This window comes from Spea bombifrons, chromosome 7, assembly GCF_027358695.1.
Source record: "Spea bombifrons isolate aSpeBom1 chromosome 7, aSpeBom1.2.pri, whole genome shotgun sequence".
NCBI classification, from domain to species: Eukaryota; Metazoa; Chordata; class Amphibia; order Anura; family Pelobatidae; genus Spea; species Spea bombifrons.
The window spans coordinates 42,765,441-42,784,257 of record NC_071093.1 but is presented as its reverse complement, the minus strand read 5'-3'; the positions used below and the strand labels follow the sequence as shown (position 1 = coordinate 42,784,257).

At 44.4% G+C, this 18,817-nt stretch overlaps 1 protein-coding gene across 2 annotated transcripts in view; it reads left to right on the top strand.

Moving 5' to 3' along the window:
• The window catches only part of PRKCB (protein kinase C beta), a 57,358-nt gene that overhangs the window by 14,160 nt on the left and 24,381 nt on the right, over positions 1–18,817 (top strand). For both annotated transcript variants that reach the window (XM_053471098.1, XM_053471097.1), the window contains exon 3: positions 12,447–12,529. In XM_053471098.1, coding sequence (XP_053327073.1) covers positions 12,447–12,529 — 83 coding nt within the window. The remainder of the gene's footprint in view (positions 1–12,446; positions 12,530–18,817) is intronic.

The following is an 18,817-nucleotide window of genomic DNA, read 5'->3' as shown; positions in this document are numbered from 1 at the left end:
TGGGTCCAGAATATAGAACGCTCCTAGAAAAGAGGGGCATCAGGGGTTTGGGCAACAAACAGGGACTGCGTTTCCTGAAGGACACTTGGGAGCTATGAGGACTGAAAGACGCTCATCGCCAACCGTGGCCAGGATTATTAGGGCGAGAATATTTTTATTCCATCCCGTATTTATTCCAGAAAACAATGCCTGACCTTTGGAAAGCCAACTCATTGAGTGAGCGTATAAGGCTTCTGTCTGTATTACAGCGAAGAATCCAAACAATCGGGAGAGTATCGCCTCGGTGCCTGCAGGCGGATTGGAGAGGCTCAGAATTCTGGAGATCTGCCCACACGTTGCAGAGCGAGCGCTGAGGTTTCGCTCCGGCGGATTCATTTCAATGCCAAGTGCGCTACTGTTTTGTTTTTGTTATATTTTTGGGGGTTTTAGCTCAAAAAATAAAAGGCTGACAGGCTGCAGATTTTTTTTCCCCTACGATATTAAGTTAATTAAAATGGAAAATGAAACCTCGATGAGCCGAACCAGTTGGTTGAATCGAGATTCTGTTTTGGAACACCGGGTGCCTCGCAGGGTTGTCCCCGTCCGTTAACAGAGCTGCGTCCTTTACAGATAGACCGGGTTGTGGCCCCAGAACTGCTGGTCAGCAACTCCTAATACCCTCAGGCAGCTTCTGATAAAGCTAGGTGTCCTCTGACCTGGCTGACCTAAGACGTTAATTAAATATTTATTATTATTATTATTGTTTAATAATTATATTCCTGAGCGCCGTTTCATCCCATGCAGTTATATTAGGTATGATGTCATAAAGCACCGCGTGGGCTGCTGCCACCCTTTGCTGACCACAACCCGGCTACTTGGGCAATAATAAAGCTGTCGGTATATAGTCCAGAGTCAGGCGGTTTAAGGTCCCGGGTTTTTTTTTCCATCCCCGGCTTGTTTATCTCTCTGCTGTTTGTTAATTCAGCCGTCGGCGGCTTGTGCTTAATGTCTTCTGACAAGCAGAGCAGCTCCCGCCGCCCGTCATGAGACCTGCAGCAGGTACATCACTCACGGCTCAACGGCTTCAGCCAACGGCGGCCGGCCTCGCCAGCTCCATCCCGCTCACCTCCAGCGAGGTCACTGCTAAACCGGGGGGGGGGGGCGGGTGAGGTCACGCAACCGTGTATAATGTCATCAAAGTACCCTCTGCCGGGGGGCTACATTATTGTATGTGACACATTTAATGGAATACCCGAGCGTGCGCAGGAATCGAGCGTGGGGTTTTACTGAGACTCCCTGGAGGCTGGTGATCCCAAAGAGCTTCTCCTCCAAGAGGTCGAAGATCTGGTCACCAGCAGAGATGGTAAGGGATCCTCTGGTTTAAGCAGTGAGTTAAGAGAGGGAATCTACAGAAGAAAAGAAAATCCACTGGTTTTGTTCCAGCAGAATGAAAAAAATATATTTTTTTCTTTTTCCTTTTAAATTTTTAAAATCCTCCGTTCCATCCGCGTTGTGACTTTATGCAAATGAGCATCTACAATGGAGAGTCATTTGCATACACGGCTGCGCGGTAACGTTGCGAAGCAGACACATTTGTAACGATTTTTAGCCCGTGAAACCGCTTGGAATTTACACGCTTGATCCATTAACACATTATAAAAAAAGGTGCCTTTTTCATTTACTGATTATTGAGAGGGTGGTAGATAAGTGGAGCGGCCGTCCAGCAGAAGTGGTAGAGGTTAATACATTGAAGGTTTTTAAACATGCATGGGATAGGCATACGGCTCCTGTAGATGTGACCAGCGACTGATTAAGGAGTCTTTACAGAAGGAGAAATGGGCGGACTAGACGGGCCGAATGGGGCCGGCAAATTCTATAGTTTTGCAATGAAAGGCCGGGTTTCATAATTAGAGAGATAAGAAAAGCTTGTTTTGTAGCGATGCAGAGCAAATTGTAAGCTTTATGGTAATCCAGTGACGGTCCATTAAAATAGCAAAAAAAAAAAAAGATATCGTAAGAGCGAGCGCCCTTCCCCCGCACGCACACGCAAAGCAAATATTTATCGTGCCCCTGATGAGCGGAGGACTGATCCGGAAATTATAAGCTAGTGATGCTTTTCTCCAAGTGTCCTGTTGTGAGACGGGTTAATTAGAGTGGCGCATTTATCAAAGAGTCTGACAGTGTTAATAATGAGAGAGGCTGAACGCGGCCCGGCTGACAATATGCTCGAGAAAAGGCAGCTAAATATACCGTTTCACCCTGAAACGTAACGCCGTTTCTATTACACCAGAAATCTGTGCGTAAAAATCGGGTATTTTCACGTAATGAGCTGTATGGTTTCCTTGGAATGCAGGGGGGGAAGTATTTTTCTGTTGCAGTCCTCAGACTCTACTACTAACCCTCTGTAAACCTAAGCAGGAAGTGGAGTGTGCCAAACAGTTTGTGGTCCCCGGTGCTCTTTGAGGTGGAAAAAAAACATTCTATAATAAAAAAAATAGAAGAATTTAAAAATAATCCAGATTGAACATTGTAGAATCTGATGTCTGTGAGCGATGGGATGCCCTCTTCATTTTGGAAAGGGTATGTTTAGCTCCAACCTGCGGGCGCCCGTCCGGCCTCAATGTGCTGATTTGGTAGGTAGTTGTCATACAATGAATTGGTTTGTGTTGTGGTGGGTAAGCCTTCCAGCAGAAGTGGTAGAGGGTAATACAGTGAGGGTATTAAACATGCATGGGGTAGGCAAATGGCTCCTGAATCTAAGACGACACCAGCGGTGACTTGAAAATCGCACCCAGAACCAGCCTGATATTCCAGGGGGCTCTATGTAGGGCCACTATAGACCCGACCCCCAGCCGCCCCTCTCATCTCCTATTATAAGCGCTAGAGGCTGTAGCCATGCTTAGAATTATTAAAACTTTGTGGATCGGTGGTGGGACGTCACCGAATTACATCCGGTGAAAACAGGAACCTTTTCCCGTCTCTCTGTTCCTTCCTCTTTTATTATGTAAGACCGAGAGGTTTTGAGAGCCATCGGTAACTATAGACCTACAGTACATACTTTATTCTCTCGTGCTCACCAACATTCTAAAATGTATATCTATATAAATACATGACAGCGTCTTCTCCTTCCTCCATCTTTATTACCTTTCCAATTCCTGTAACGTTTGGCAGCGGTTGTGCCGTGAAACGCTTCATTATTTTTTTCTGGAGGGGGTCGTTTCCCTACATATTGCCAGATCTCTCTAGGTTCCATTATAATTGGAGGAAACGCTATAACAAACTCAAGTGTTTAGTGTTTTAGTGAAGTAGATGACCCAGGTATCTAGTAAAAGCTTTAGTTTATTTAGAAACACCCCATCTTGTAGGCCAGAAGAGTCAGACCAGATCCTGAGAAGGTCTTGACCACAAAGTGCCATTTATTATAATTTCCAGTCGACCAGACAGGAGCGCGGTTTCTGGTGGGTCCTTCCAGACAATGAGAAGATGGAACACTTATTTTCTCCACCGCTTGAAAGTCTCCTGGCTTGCAGGACAGCATAACGAAAGCTGGGCGCAGGTTCTTCCTCCACATACTTGGTTACTCGTGACTTCTTCTTGGCCTTTCAGAAGGTCTTTGCAGAAGCACTTGGAGCCTTGCCGTTCTAGATAAGATTCATGTGAACTTGGGAGGAACTACGGAGTTCCGCTGAAGACCTTATGGCAATTTAAATCAGAAGATGAGTTTCAGTTCTGCGAATAGCTAGCAAGTCCATATGTTTGGGCGTATGTATAGTTTTGAGCCAACAGCGCGGAGATCTCTACGGAACTGTATTTCTGTCTAAAAATAAAGCGTAACATAACTATACACCACTTCCTCTTGCAAGCCGAATTAACTCGAAACATAATTATGAAACAAAACCTAAAAGCCCTCCCGACCAATAGGAACAATATTTTTTTCTCCATGTTTCATCTTGAAATGCAGATATGAAGTATCACCAAGCATCTTGAAACCCTCACGCTCTGTGTGGCCATCTGCTCTGGTGCAGAAGAATTGTAACAGTATTTGTAAACCCGGCTTGGTGACGATGTGGCCACCTTCCAACTTGGCTTCTAAACGCCGTAATCTTGCGGTTTCCACTTTTTTTTTCTTCTTCTACAGAACGGAGTTGCTCAAACCTGCAATTATGACAAATTCTTGTCATAGTTTTGAGAATTTTTTAAAGTGTGCTATGTCAGGGGTGGCGAATCTTGCCTTAAACCTTGGCCTGACTTACCAGTGATCTTTGGAGTAGATAAAGTCAACAAATTATATTTATGGCTCACGGATTCTTCAGGACCCCCCTGACATCTTCTTTTGGAACTTCAGGGATTTCCCATCTGTGGCTTTAGTTGTAACATTCTTTGGAACACCAACACGTGACTCTTACAACGTACCTTCTAGAGGGACAAGGTAGACTTATATCTCCATTGCCCGGTTCTCTCTCTTCCTGTTCCTTGCTACAAAACACATTAAGTTATAAGAGTCGAGGGTTATGACATCATAGGCCACAATCATTAGGAAGCAGCAGACTAGCCCGGGAAAACGAGAGTCTCTGCCAATGGAGACGACAAAGAAAAATGGAAACCTGGACATCCCACCAAGTCAATATGGGGTATGGGTAAGCAAAAGAGCAGCAGAGCTTCTCAAAATACGGAATGGGGGGTCCTCTGTCCCTACGGCTCATGCCTGCTCTCCCATTCTAGAAGATGATAAATACTGGGCTTCTAACAGATTTTGGAACGTAGCTCCAGAAATGTTCCTAGTTCGTTGTGACTGACTAAGTTTATGTTGTGTTAGTCCAAGAGGAAGATGATGGCGTCTTGCTCAAAGTTGATAGCTTTTTTTATTGGGCAATGTTAGAAAAATTTAAGCTTTTGGGACCCCAGACCTCTCTTCTTCAGGTGAATTTTACTTTTTTATGTATGCCCGACAAAGTTAAATTATAGGCTATCAATAGAAACATCAATGGGACATCATTCCAGATTGTGTTAAAATTTAGCATTTAGCCCCAAAGTCAACGGGCTTTTTCCAGGTGTCTCGTCTTCATCCCTTGTTGGCGTAGCAGAATCTGTGGTGCTGAAGCCACGTTTCCAAGGGCCCTTCGCAGGCTGACATTCCGGACTGTATTTCATCATTGCACGTGAGACAATTTGTCCATTTGTCCTCCCCTGCCCTAATTAAACGTCCCCGGCAGATGGCCGTAAAACCCAAGGACAGCCTGTGCATCTGAAGGTCGTGGCTGCCTCCATTCCTAAACGTTCAGAGAACCTCTATCTAGCAGGTGGCCATAAATTAGGTGTTGCAATCAAGGCTTTAGGAATCTGATTAGCTCTCCTATTTAAACAAAGTCCTTATCGATCAATATCTGAATGACCTGCTGGCCCCAGCCGCGCATGCCGGGCGGAGGCAATTAGCTTCCCGGCTTTTAATGATGGATGTGCACCTGCTGAATTGATAGTCTCCTGCAAAACCAATTTCATTGTCGGCCCCCTGAGTTCTCGATGAATCCCCGGAGCAGGATAACCGTTTACGGTGGATTTTTTTATTTTTTTAGGCTAATTAAAATATCTGTGGTTTTTGGGTTAAGTTTGCGTTAAACGGTTGAGCTTAATCTTCAGAATATCAATTTTTTTTTATATTTTTTTTTTAACCATGTTTTGGAAAACCTCTCCCGGCGGTTGTAGGAAAGGCCAGGTCATTGTCTATAAAATTTGGAAGCCCACCTGCTGAGTGTTCCATCCTTTTTTTTTGTTTTTTCTTCAGCGTCTTTCCAGAAGTAAAGGTTAGATCCTGACACTGACGGTGCCATTCTTGCGCTCTTCTTTTTTTTTGTATTAATTATTAATAATCGCATAATAGCGCCTTTTAAATGTTCAGCGTTGAGTGTGCGAGCCTTTGTGTGATGTTCCTTGGAGCGCGGGCAGACCGCAACGACCAGGACTCCCCCCCCCCCGCTATAATTTAGCCTGCCGAGTGCTGCCACAATGGGCTGTTCTGCCTTTTGTCAAGTGGGATCAATTCCTAACAGCCTGCTTATTGTTAGTTTAAGCAAACTGCAGCTTTTCTGCAGGTTGGCCAACCTTAGCACACCTTAGCTGTCTCCTTTATATTTAACGCTTTCAGGACCAGGGGTTGTCATAGGACCAGAGGGTGGTGGTTGTTTTTTTTTTTTTTGTTTTTTTTTATTTTTTTTTACCATATGTTTGTTAAACCATAATTTTCCATATTTGATGAACCCGCACAAGATTATACATACAGTAGTTTTGCTAAGGCGAAATAGGGCCTTTTTTTTAAAAAAAAGATCACAGAAATACATAAAACATAATTATTAGTCATAATAGATAAAAAAAAAAAAAAAACCCCATGCTAAAATAGGAAAAAGTAACTTTTCACTGAGAATATCTATGCTGTAGGTGCCTCTATGCTGAATCGTGACCCAATTTATGTTCAGCAACATCCCCTGGTTACAGTCATACCCCACATACATATTGTGTTATATTCATATATATATATATATATATATATATATATATATATATATATATATATATATAATTTTCTTTTCTCTTTGTCTCTTCCTGATCTGTAAACAAAGAAAACTCCCGATCGCGTGTTCAGGCATTCCTTGTATAACGGCGTACCGGCGCTCGTGCCCCATTACACACAATCAGTGGGCAGGAATCCAGCGATGCTGGGTGCTGCCACCAGGGAAGAGTCCAGGCTGTCAATGCCGCTAAGTCAGCACCAGTACATCATAACGGGCTTCTTGGAACAGCTTTCAAGGACGTACCAAGGACTTGGAAGGTGTTAAATGAGCAGTAGGCAGAACAGTCACTAAACACACATAAATGAATTAAACACCATGATTATTCTCTGCATCGGTTTCAGGCTTTCTGTTTTCATAACTGTGAAATGGGGATTTGTACGATGGATACCAGCCTCATATTTTATACTTCCCTGGAAAAATGTCTGACCTTTAGAGTAGTCTGACCGGAGATCTGTAAAGTAGCTGAACCACCTCTCTTCTTTAACGCCTCTTGCTATACATCCCAGCACCCTGCTTGCTCTTTCCGATGCCTTGTTGCATTGCGTACTTCCTATGGAAATGACCAGCAGCCCCTTTTTTCGATTGACCTCCTCCATATGCCGCTTCATTCATTCATTTATTCATTCATTCATTTTTCAAGCCACCAATCTTAACTGAAACCATCTGTATCGGAACGCAGTGTATCATCGAGCCCCAAAGCTTCTACCGCCGGGGCGTTTATGCACCTCTTCTGCTTCTGCATCTGCTCGTGAGCACCGTCCCTCTCATTAACTCGCCTTCTCAGGTGACTTGAACACTTCTCATTCTAATTTCATGCATGGCCTGCCAACTTAATCCAGGACTAATTAATTCCTCCGCCATCCCAATAAATGGTTCAACAGTAGAAACCACCAGTACACGCAATCATCAGGAGAGCTGCAGCCTTAACTGCTTCATTCCGAACATGATCGAGACACAAATTTAATTAGTTCTATTTAGGTCATTAACTGTATTCCGCTCAATTCGGCTTAACCCCCTTAGTGTCTGTGGCCAGCGACGGCAAAGAGCATTACATGGCCTATATGAACATACTTCAGATTTTGCTCAAAACTTCCAATAGCCCTTAGTGGGGGGGGGGGCTGTTTAGTGATATTTAAATGTTTCCAAAGTTAAATATGCATTGTTTAAAAAATAAATAGTTTTTTTTGTCTTATTTTTCTGGAAAACAGTTGAAACATTACCTTAAATCGCCAAAGAGTACTATAAATATTAAATTTTTTTTTTTTTTTTTTTTTTTTTTTTTTTTTAGGAATGTCAGGCTTTCAGGATTTACAGCAGGTAGAAAAATAGGCCGATTTTAGACGGGCCGAAGGATCTTTGGCTGTTGTCAGATTCCTTTAGAATTCCGTAGCCTCTGGCGTTCCGTCTTCATATTGCAACGTCGAACGTGTCGGGTTCTAACTTTGCAATTTACAGCAAAAAAAAAAAAAAAATCATTGTGTGAAGAAGTTATGCACGTGTCGTATTACTCCGCTCCGCTAATGGCGGAATTCTATTAGCACATCGCAGAGCGCCTGATTGCTTCACGAGGAAGTTGCGTTATTACATCACAGAGGTTTCTCAGAATTCCAGTGCTGTGCAGGACGAGAAGTTTAAGACATAAATAAATAATTGGGTAGGATCGTCACGAGGACCGTTGCCAGGTTCACCTTAAACGAGGTGCCCGTGTCGTAACTTGACTCCAGGCCGTAGACAGGCTGCTACTCGTACCCTTTATGTTTTGGGTCCTTCGAGGCTCTCCTGGAGGTCGGCTATTGTTACTCCTTAAGGCTGTAAGCTAGTGTTCTTGGCCTCGTGGTTCCCGTAAACATGTTGCTTCTTGACCAAAGGGTCTAGAATAACTTAATTCTTACTGATTATTCTACTTTAGAATCTCTTTGAGGGTAACTTGTGGAAACATTGTATTGACCTAAGGTGGCTATGTGAATGTAACGTATCAACATGACTAAGAAAGCCAGGACTTTCTACTTGACCTTGTCCACCGGTCCACCCAAGCAGTTCATGCGATCGCTCTCTTTTAAGACCCCGCCAGACAGGCTGTTTCTTAAACATGATTGCTATGTCTTTTTTTGTGATTTTCCTTGACGGGCTTTTTGGTTGACTATAGTTTCTTTCTGACCTCCTAGACAGACCGCTACTTCCCCAAAGAGCGTTAAGCTGGTTAGGACAGGACAAGAGGAGGTAGTTTTTGTCCGTTGCTGGTTCCTCCTTTTTAGACAGACTTGGTTTTTTTTCTTTCGTTTTTGGGATTCCGTGAGACGGGATACAGCTTGAGCCCTGTGTCCTAGGAATGTTCTATCAAACCTCGGATCTCGGTTCCTTTGCAGGACCTCAGATAATCAAGGATTGCAGCAGTTGATGCGATGAGAGCTTTTCTTTTTGAAGGGGGATTTTTCCAGTAAGTTTTGCTGCTAGCTTTGCGATACTTCTCCAGAAATCGCATTCGTTATACAGGCAGCGTAAACCTTCTGCCAGCCTGTAGAACCGGAACGTCTTGCTCCTCTGGTTTTTATACGCTGGTATCTGGAAATGCCAAAAACATCGGGGGTAGATTCAGAGCGTTAAGGCGAGATCGACAGGGATCCCCTAAACGTGTTCTAGAAAAACACAGCAACATTGTATCCAAAAAAAGAATCGTAGAATCTTCAAGGTCCGCTCTGTTGCGCAATCTTCCTTCTCAAGAAGCCTTGTTCTTCTTGAACCATCGCTTGGTCTGCAGAGAGGGTCTCGCTCCTTTAATGCCTGCCTACGCCAAGTGCCATTTATTCAGATTGCGGCAAGCGCGTGGATGAGATCTCTGCGTCTCCCCCCCTTCCCCCGATCCGCCTGTCATCCCCGCACCTTTTTCCAGAAGACGTTCTGAGCTCCGTTAGACAGCTTCGCTGATGGAGACAGACAACCGATGTCGCGTGGAAAGCTCTCTTCCCACCGCGGATCCTCTCCTGCTTTCCACCCACTCTTCTCGCAGGCACCGGCGGACGGCCCGTAACTCGGGGAGAAGAGGCATTAAGAAACGACTTCTCTGCTTATTTATTAAGAAATATGAAGTGACAGGCGCCCCCCCCCTTCTCTTTTTGAATGAGCCGGTGCATGAAGCATTGCGGTGCGCTCGCCACCCACCCCTGCGCCAGCAGTAATAATGTGGGGTTTTTTTTTATTCTTTCGCGTAGAGAAAACCGACAAACAGATAACACGCTGACAAGCATTTAGCGATGACACCGTTTCGAGGGGGAAAAAAGCTTATTAGGTTTTTTTTGCGTGTACATTAAGTGACGAAATCTGTCAATCAGCGTATCATAGATACATTGGATTTTTATATTTATATATATTGTATATTGAGCTTTCCATTTAGTGAATTTAGACCCCAGAATGAAGCCCTGGAGCAATTTTCAGTTTGGAGAAAAAATCTCAATAAAACCTAAATTCAAATTGGCTGCTTTATAACATATTTGGCATCTGGTGGCTGGCCGTGTATCTGCTCCATACCTTATTCCACTCCTCTATTTATTGCCTAAATGCCCCTGGTTGGGGCTGCAGCCTCCTCTAACTTTATTTCCTCCGGCACTTTCCGTTGGGATCGCCCATGTCGGTAATACCGTTTTTTTGGTTTTATTTACCGATGAGCTTCACCGAATGGTTAACCGGCCACGTTGCTCTTTGGAAGACAGATGAGTAAAAAAAAAAATGTACTTGGTGGAGATTTAAAGGCACTATAATGGCCGGGGCGTGTACGGAGCCAGCTTAGTCCTCCCCGCAGTAAAAGCTCACTGGGGTCAGCAAAGTCCGATATTAAGTGAATAAAGCCCCAAATCGTCGTCTCCTCCTTGGCAGAGATCGGAGGTGTACAGAACCCGGTTAGCCAGCCTGCTGCGCCGGTACTAATCTCGTTATCGTTACCGATGCCTTGGCGTCTGTCGTCCCTCCGTGAGCGTTTCTCATAACTTTATTATCCAAGTAATAATGGGAATTACAAATGAACGTTCTAATTGGGCCGTTAAGCGCACTGCGTCTGTAGCCGCCGCTGCGATGGTAATCGGGGCCCTGGGGCCGCTCATAAACCCCTGGTGTATCCGCATCGCTTACAGGGTCAGAGCTGCCTCCAGAACCCCGATCAGGATTTCTTTATATTCTCCCCGTTTCCAGTCTCTGCGGTTCATTCGCTGAAAGCAATCTTTTCTCTTGGCAATGAAACGGTTATCGCAGCGACACGGAGAAGCTCTGCTGTTTGTCAGTTCCGTTTTTAATAATATTGCTTCTTAGGAACGCGTTTACTTTTTACCTCAAACGCCGCACTGAGCTGATGCTTTATAGCGATGCTAATGAAGTCCGACCCTCCATAGACTTCCATTAGTCAGAGAGTCCTGCTGGGTGATTAAGACAGAGACGCTCTATTCTTTCCCACAGGCAGTATGATAAGGAGTCGGGGGGTTTGTCTAGTAGATTGGGCTCAGAGACAAAAAAAAATCCCATTTAAATAAAACATATATTCCAAGAGACGATAAAGTTTTATTGTCGGCTGGTGTTGGCCTTCCGGGCATCAGAAGGGGCAGAGCGGGAACCCTGCATTTTTCGCAAGCAACAAACTGGAGATATTGGCTCCTTCTCGGTGGATGGAGAGGATACAACTTTTTCCCGACGTGAAGAAGAGACCTCTGTGGTCCATAAAGCCTATGTGACTCTCAAACAAGATATCGGCACCAGTGTGTCTGTATTATTTTTCCATATTAAATAATGCAGTGGAAGGACGTACCTGAATGTATCCGACCAACACGGGTTCTCTTAAAATAAATCCCTAAAAACCCACTATTGAAAGAAAAAAAAATTAGAACTTGTTTATTTTTTTTTTGGTATAAAAGAAAGTCGCGGTTCGGATCTCACAAAGCGATGGTTGACGCCGTAAAACGCGGGCGCTGCAGGTCCGCGCTGCGTGGTGCCGGGGTGGGTGGATGGATTATGACTGCTCCAGTAATTAATCTCTGCACTCGGCTCAGGTGAGTGATCGATGCTCGGTGACTTTGCCGAGTGTCCCCGAGAGGCCGGGAGGTGACGAGAGGATACGTATTTAATGTCTCCTTCCATTATTAAACCTGAAACTAAGACCTCGGGGGCTTGTAAGGAAAGGGTGAAACGCAGCGCTGAGTGCGATGGGGTGTCTTCTCTAATCGGGCAATAAAAACCGCTCTAGAACAGCCATTAATTCCTGGCACGGAATGCTCTGCTCTAGAACACGGCCTGGTGATCGGGCGCGGAGGTGCTGGGCGTCTCGCGTTACCCGTCCTTTGTCTGTCCGGAGCTGTATTCACAGAGCGCTCTCGCGAAGGCGTTCGCTGGCAAGGACCAGGCTGCGTTCCGTCTGTCGGCGTTGATCTAGAGTTCTCGATAACCCCTCGTTGGCTGGGCCGAGGTGTAGATTTAAAGAGTGACCTTGTAAGTCAGCGCGTCGAGGCGCCCGCGTCACGCGATACTCGCAGTGGGCCCGGCGCGTTTCTCCTATTTTAGGATTTTACTTCCCAGCGGCCAAAACTCCGATTGATGCCTCTTGACGAGAGGCCGGTTACAGTCGCCTCCGCCGTTTAACAGAATTAAAGGGTTCTTGGTATGGAAAAGTTCTTGGTTAAGCCTTTGTGGCCCAGCAGGGCGCGTCCGGCAGGAACACGAATAGATTGCCCCTGTTCTATGTTCCAGCGCATGTTCTCCAGAAGCCCCAGGTCCTCAAGCCTCGGAAGCTCTGTGGATCTCTGAGGACCGGGGTTGACGTTGAATATCCTGAATTATGTGCGTTTTCATGTCACGCCGGGTTGTTTTGATGTAGAATTCTAATCTAGAATGGGGTTCTGACTTCTATATCTCCTCTCTCCGCAGTTTGCTGCTTCGTGGTGCATAAACGCTGCCATGAGTTTGTGGCGTTCTCCTGCCCCGGCGCAGACAAGGGACCCGCGTCTGATGTGAGTATTAAGCGCTCTGTGTGTTTCTACATAAAAGTGATTATAGCTGAACTGCGGAAGCCGTGTTTTATTCCTCCCCGGAGAGTACGCGATATATGCCGGCTCGGCTTTTCCGTTCTTTCTAACCGTGTCTAAATCTCTTGGAATTTCTGCTTATGTGGATGCATCGTTTTGGGTTTTTGCACTGTTTCTGGGGGACTTTTATCTCTGGTCATGCAGTAGATCGCAAGTCCTAAACCTTATACCCCACTACCTCCAGCGCAGGGTAGCAAACCTGTGCAAAAGAACCACCCGGCTGCCCTCGCTGGTTGCATGTCTAGGGTTTCAATGTAGCAGCGACCTGGCATGTTCCACCCATGAGCGGATGGATCACGGGGTCCTCTCTTGGGCTGGTGGGTTCATTGCTTGAGGTTGCGTCCATTCTTGGGCACAGTAGTAGTACTCAGGCAGCACTGACTACCCCCAGAGGCTGTCTTGGAGCGCATTTTTAATTTAAATTAATTAGAGCTACCTATAGGTTGTGGGGATTTTTTTGGTAACCGCGTTAACTATTTAATACCCTGCGATTGCCTCCCATGGCTTTTTAAGGATAGGAAGTTAAGATAATAGAGCTTGCTGGTATTCACATAAGGATGGCTCCTAATGAATACATCTTTTTTATGGTAGTGTCCAATTTTAGGATTAAAAAATAAAAAATCTGGAAAATTCAGATAACGAGGTCATAGACTCTTTGTGCATAGCCGCGTCCTCTGTTACTTTTTTTTTTTTTTCTCCCCGTGCCGCTCCAGCGGCGTCCTGGAAACCCTATTTAAGAATCCCGATCTATCTTTTGACAATGCCCTAATCCGCAGGCACCCGGGGCGTATATTTAGACGTCTAATTAATGAGCGTTTAAAGAATATGAATTTTTTAACAGCTTCCATCTCTGTAAGCGATCTCAGCGGGGTTGCTCTGGTCATATCTTTCATGTTCCGCGCGGTCCCCGTGCTGCGGGTTCTATTAAGGGGGATTTCAGTTGCGCGCGGAGCTCCCTCTACTGGATGGATGAAGAACTGCGGCTTCGTCATATAACCTGCTCTTTAATCACTTCCATGCCCCAGTTACTTTCTATCAACTTTTTGGTATTGTTACATTCTTATTTATTCTCGCCCTATATTCCTCAGACCGTATAAAGTCCTTGATGGCCTCATCAAAAAATAATGTACATTGTGTGGTTTAATATACATTTTAAATAAAATATAAAAAAAATATATATAGTGATATCTTCACACATGTTCCATTTGGAATCTTACTTTTATATTTTTATATTTGTGGCTGCTTTAATAAGCTCCCTTTTTAAATGTTTCCGTAACCTTAGCTACGGTTTGGTATTAAGCAGAATAAACATTCATAAAAGTTTTAATGGGGTCTTTAATTTTTATTTATTTATTCTTTTGTTTATGGCACTTTTGCATTTTTTATTTTATTTTTTTTGTACCATGGAGTGCTTCCATCAGTCACTTTTTTTTTTTACATCACTTCCTCCTGTGTAAAAATTGTGTTTGATTGGAAATGGGGAATTTTACCAAAATTTAAAAAAATGCTAAAAATTAGTAGCCTTTGCCAATAAAATATATATATATATATACCTATTGAACAGCGCTACGGAATTTGATGGCGCTATATAAAACGATAAATAATATAAATAGCCGAAGGGTTCTGGTAAAGGTGCTGTTCAGTAGATCTGTCATTATATGTTCTTTTCTCCAAAGGTTTTAATCATCGCAGAAACCTTTTTAGAATCTTTTTAGACGTTTCCGTGGCAGCAGCCTATCGGTGCCTGCCTTTGTGTCACATGATAAGCGTTCCCGGCAAACAATGCTGAACGTGGCGGAATCTGACCTGGTTAAAGAATTATTTCTGGGATGGCTTTGGGCATCCAGCGCTACCAGTTATCAAACTTCATTTACAGAATTACAGGTGAAGCGGCCCCCCTCGGGACGCGTTCCGTCCGGAGACGTCGGCAGCTTGTTCCCGGAGGCGCGAGGTTAAAATAATCTGCCTCTAGGCAGAGGCCGCTTTTGCAGCCAAAATCTGTTCATTTTATTGATTTGAAGAACCCTCCCCGCTTTGCTTTAATCCTGTGATTGAATGAAACCGTGTAGTCATTTGCTTAATGGCTGGAACTTTACCCCGGATCGTGAGCCCAGGGGGGGACGGCAGAGGTGACGGCGTGGATGGAATATCCATTCTAAGTTACAGCGGAACTAAGGTTGCACTTGAATATGTTCAGAGACCAACGAGGCTACAGCGGTACCGAGTATCCACATCAACAACCTTTTTTTTTATTATTTATTAATTTTTTTTAAAAAAAAAAATAGTAATTTTTTTTTTATTATTGTAATGGAGTCGCCACTTTTTTTTTTTTTTTTTTTATAGTGTATTTAGCAGTTGCTGTTTACTGACTTACTTAAAGCACATATCCGCTAAATAAACCAAACAAGGATTTCTTTATCCTATAAGAAAGACTGCGGAAGAAAAACAAAAAAAATGGACCATGCTTTAAAGAAATGGGCGCGATTCGATGATTTGATGAAGGTGTCAAAAATATATATAAAAACAAGGTAAAAAGAAAGAATAATTAATAATTTCCGTTGGATTCTGCACTATAATATTCTACGTCGCAAATGATTTACCCCGCTCTCTCACACAGCGAGGCTATCGCGGTTTCCAAATATTACATGTTTTATACGTTTTATATATACTTTGTCTGTTCCTCAGGATCTGCATGCTTATTCCTCCCCATTAATGCATCTCTCCGGTATCATTTAGTTACTGATTGTAGCCGATTGGCTCGGTCAGCCTTTTGAAGATTGGGGGAGGAGAAGGGAGGACCGGATACTCTACCCTGATTTGCAACCCTGCCAAACGAACAACCAATTGGCAATAAGAAGAGAGACATGTTCATGTTCTAAATACAAGAGGCCAATGTGTTCTGTTGGGTTGCGTGTTCTAAGTACTAGAGATGGCTCCAAAATGCATTAAAGATGGCCGGAGGGGCCCTTTAATTACGTGGAATGGAGGAACTGACCCTACCCGGATAAGCGACCCAGACCAAACAACACGCGGGACAGGTCGATGTTCTAAGTACAAGAGACAGATGCATTCTAATGGGCTGCATGTTCTAAATACAAGAGCCTTCTTCCGGCAACAGTGTTGTATTTGTGAAAAACAGAAATGTAAACAGCGCACGATAAAGGTGACGGCCGCCCATTTCAAAGGCCCTTCGACAGAAAGCTCTTTACCGGCCGTTTTTTATTTATGTAAGCGATTTGCTTGCGATTTTTCGGCCTGACTTGCTGAAATCGCTGGCTTTAGCAGACGCGGCCCCCTGCCGAGCCTCGGAGCGGCTCCCGGCCCAGCGGGTACCGGGCACTTGAAGTGTTAAGAGATTTATAATTGCGTCGGCCGCGTTTTGGCGTGCTGGGAAAAGTGGCCATCTTTACCACGGGTCAAGGAAAATGACATTTTTTTTACATCCGCATTTGCATATTATACAAAACAGCCTTTTAGCTGATAAAAGGGGAACCGAAGCTAAAGAGGCGTTCCGACTAAATCATCGCAGAAAGGAAGGTACTTGTTAAAGTCATGAAGAAAAGTGGAATTTATCTTTTTGTTTTGTTTTTTATTATTTATATATTTGCATGCGGGGCCGTATCAATCGTAAGCAATTGGTGGTCTTATCACCATAGAAACCAGTGAAATGTTACTCCCGGTTTGACTATTCTCTTGATTGCTATGGTGATTGCAGCACCTTTTACTTGTCCCTGTAAAAAAATAAAAAAAAAAAAAAAAAAAAATACATAGAGAATCGTCCCCAGAGCTTACACTCAAGAGCCGAGCTCTGCCGGTCCTGTTTTGGAGGGTGTTTGTTAGAGAAAGCGAAGAGATCTGCCGTTCGTTTTTAATGCGCGCCCTGGTTGGAAACCATCAAGCCTCTTAGGAGCGTTTAAGCCGTAAGGAGCTTTGGAGGCTGCTCGTCCGCGGAGGCAATCAGCCGGCCCTGGGATTTCCACATCTGCATTCAGTTAGATTAATGCCATCCATCGCTGCATGAACTGCGGCCCTGCCCCTGCCCGGGGGACTGGAGGGGGTTAAATCTGCAATTTAGGAAGAAATTCGCAGTCCCGTTCATCCAGGGCCACCCATCGTTCATCCAGGACCAGCCTTCAATCCAGTCTCTGGCCACCGATCTGTCTACCTAAAATCCCTCACACAAGTAAATGATACTATGTAAGTGTCCTGTGGTTCCCCCTTATGGAATGCAACCCCCAGCACACTCAGCCAGATGTTGGCCTGGTATGGCCGCTGAGGTCTGCCAGCGGCATAGCAACCGAGAACAATAGGTGCCGGGTCACTTGCTTTTTAGCCTTGGCATGTTCAGGACACCTGTGCGCAAGCAGGGGACTTGGGATGTGATGCATGCTGAGGAGCACACGGGACTCTGGATTTACACGGAAAGACGTCCATGTACTTCACCTGCAACCTTTGCCAGGAACCAGGTTGTCGACCTGAAAATCTGCTCTGTGAACATGAAATGTGGGATTTAAACCAGAAAATGTGCAATTAACAGCGATTATTCTCCCGCGGCGTTCATGCGAGGTCACCGCGGTCAGTAGGTTATCCTAACGCCATCTGCGTCTTCTGCCGGCAGACCGTGGAACCGTAGCGGCTTTGGAGCCCGGGATTAAATGGAGTGAATTGTGCCCGGCGCTCTTGTGTGTCTCTGCGATAACACAACCGGCTGCGCGTTTCCGGGGTAGGACAGGGACACCGGGAGACGGACTCTTATCGCACTACTCACAAGCTGTGCGGCTGCCACGCTCGTCTGCCGCGATTTCTTCCCAAACGAAAGACAATAATTAATTCTACAAAGCCTGCGAAGACGGCAGCCGGGGATCATCATCTCCTCAAAAGCACAAAAAAAAAATACAATAAAGAAACCCAAATTGCTGAAGATGTCGCGGTATTTGGATTAATTTGAGCAGAAAGCTTTTTGCTATAAATACTCTGCTGGCGGGGGAGGGGGGGCCACAGCATTATTCCATTAAATAAAGTATTAAATCGAGTAGTGGAGGGGGGCGCTTCCCCCTTTAACTGGAGAAGCTTATGGATAGTGAATTGCTGCACTACAATATTTACCAAAATTTTAATTCCAGAGCAATTTTATTTATTTTTTTATTATTTTAATTTTTTTTTTTTTTTACAATTGGGGTAATTGGGCCAGCTTTGCAGGAAGAGTTCGCTGGGGTCCGCGTCATACAGACTGAAGTTAGGAAGTTAAAATGTTTAATTCCTCTGAAAACTGACAGCCCCATTAGGGATATATTTCATAATAATAATAATAATAATAATATTATTTATAATAAGATAGACTTGGGTAACTAGGTGCCCAATTGTTAAAAAAATAAATATATATATATGAAATATCTTTGAACGATTAATAAATTATCGCCAACTAGGCCATACCCTAATATTTAAAGGGGCAGATAATTAACGGGTAGTGTAAAAAAAGTATGATGTCACTCTGGTTCTGGATAAACTGAAGAGGGAGAGGATGATGTAATAAGAGCATTAAATAGACGTGAGATGCTCCATTGTGGATCTTTGACCTTTGTCAGATTCACAAGGTCGCTCACCAGTCTTCTAAAACTAAGAAGAATCCTTTCTAGAGAGTCGATCGGGCGCCAGCGCTGGTTTCTAATTGGCCGATTTTTAAAGGGTTCAAGGGGCGAGTCGCGTTGCCGTAGCATCCTTGTATCTGTACGTATACTGAATAATAAGTCATTAGAGTGTTGTTGATTTATGTAGCGCCACCATACTCCGCTGCGCTGTACAACGCGACATAATCAACACTCGGTGATCTCGGCACGTTTCCTTCTGTGATCCGCTTTACAAAGACAGATAAAAGAGGAAAGCAGGTTAAAGAGCGATTTGGGTGCAAAGTATAAAAAGTGGTTTTATCACCATAGCAACCCTTGCAATGAATCGCTCGTATGACCGCCCCGTTTACTCTGCCCGTTTCTCCTGCTGTAAAGACTCGATCCTTAATCAGTCGTTGGCCTCGTCTTAGATTCAGGAGCCGTATGCTGATCCCATGCATGTTTACATTCCCTCACTGTATTACCCTCTACCACTTCAGCTGGGAGACCCTTCCGCGTATCTACCACCGTCTCAGTAAACTCTACTCTAAATGCCTTCTGTTTGCATTTTCACAAAATTTTAAGTAGTTTCAGGGTTTTTCTTAGA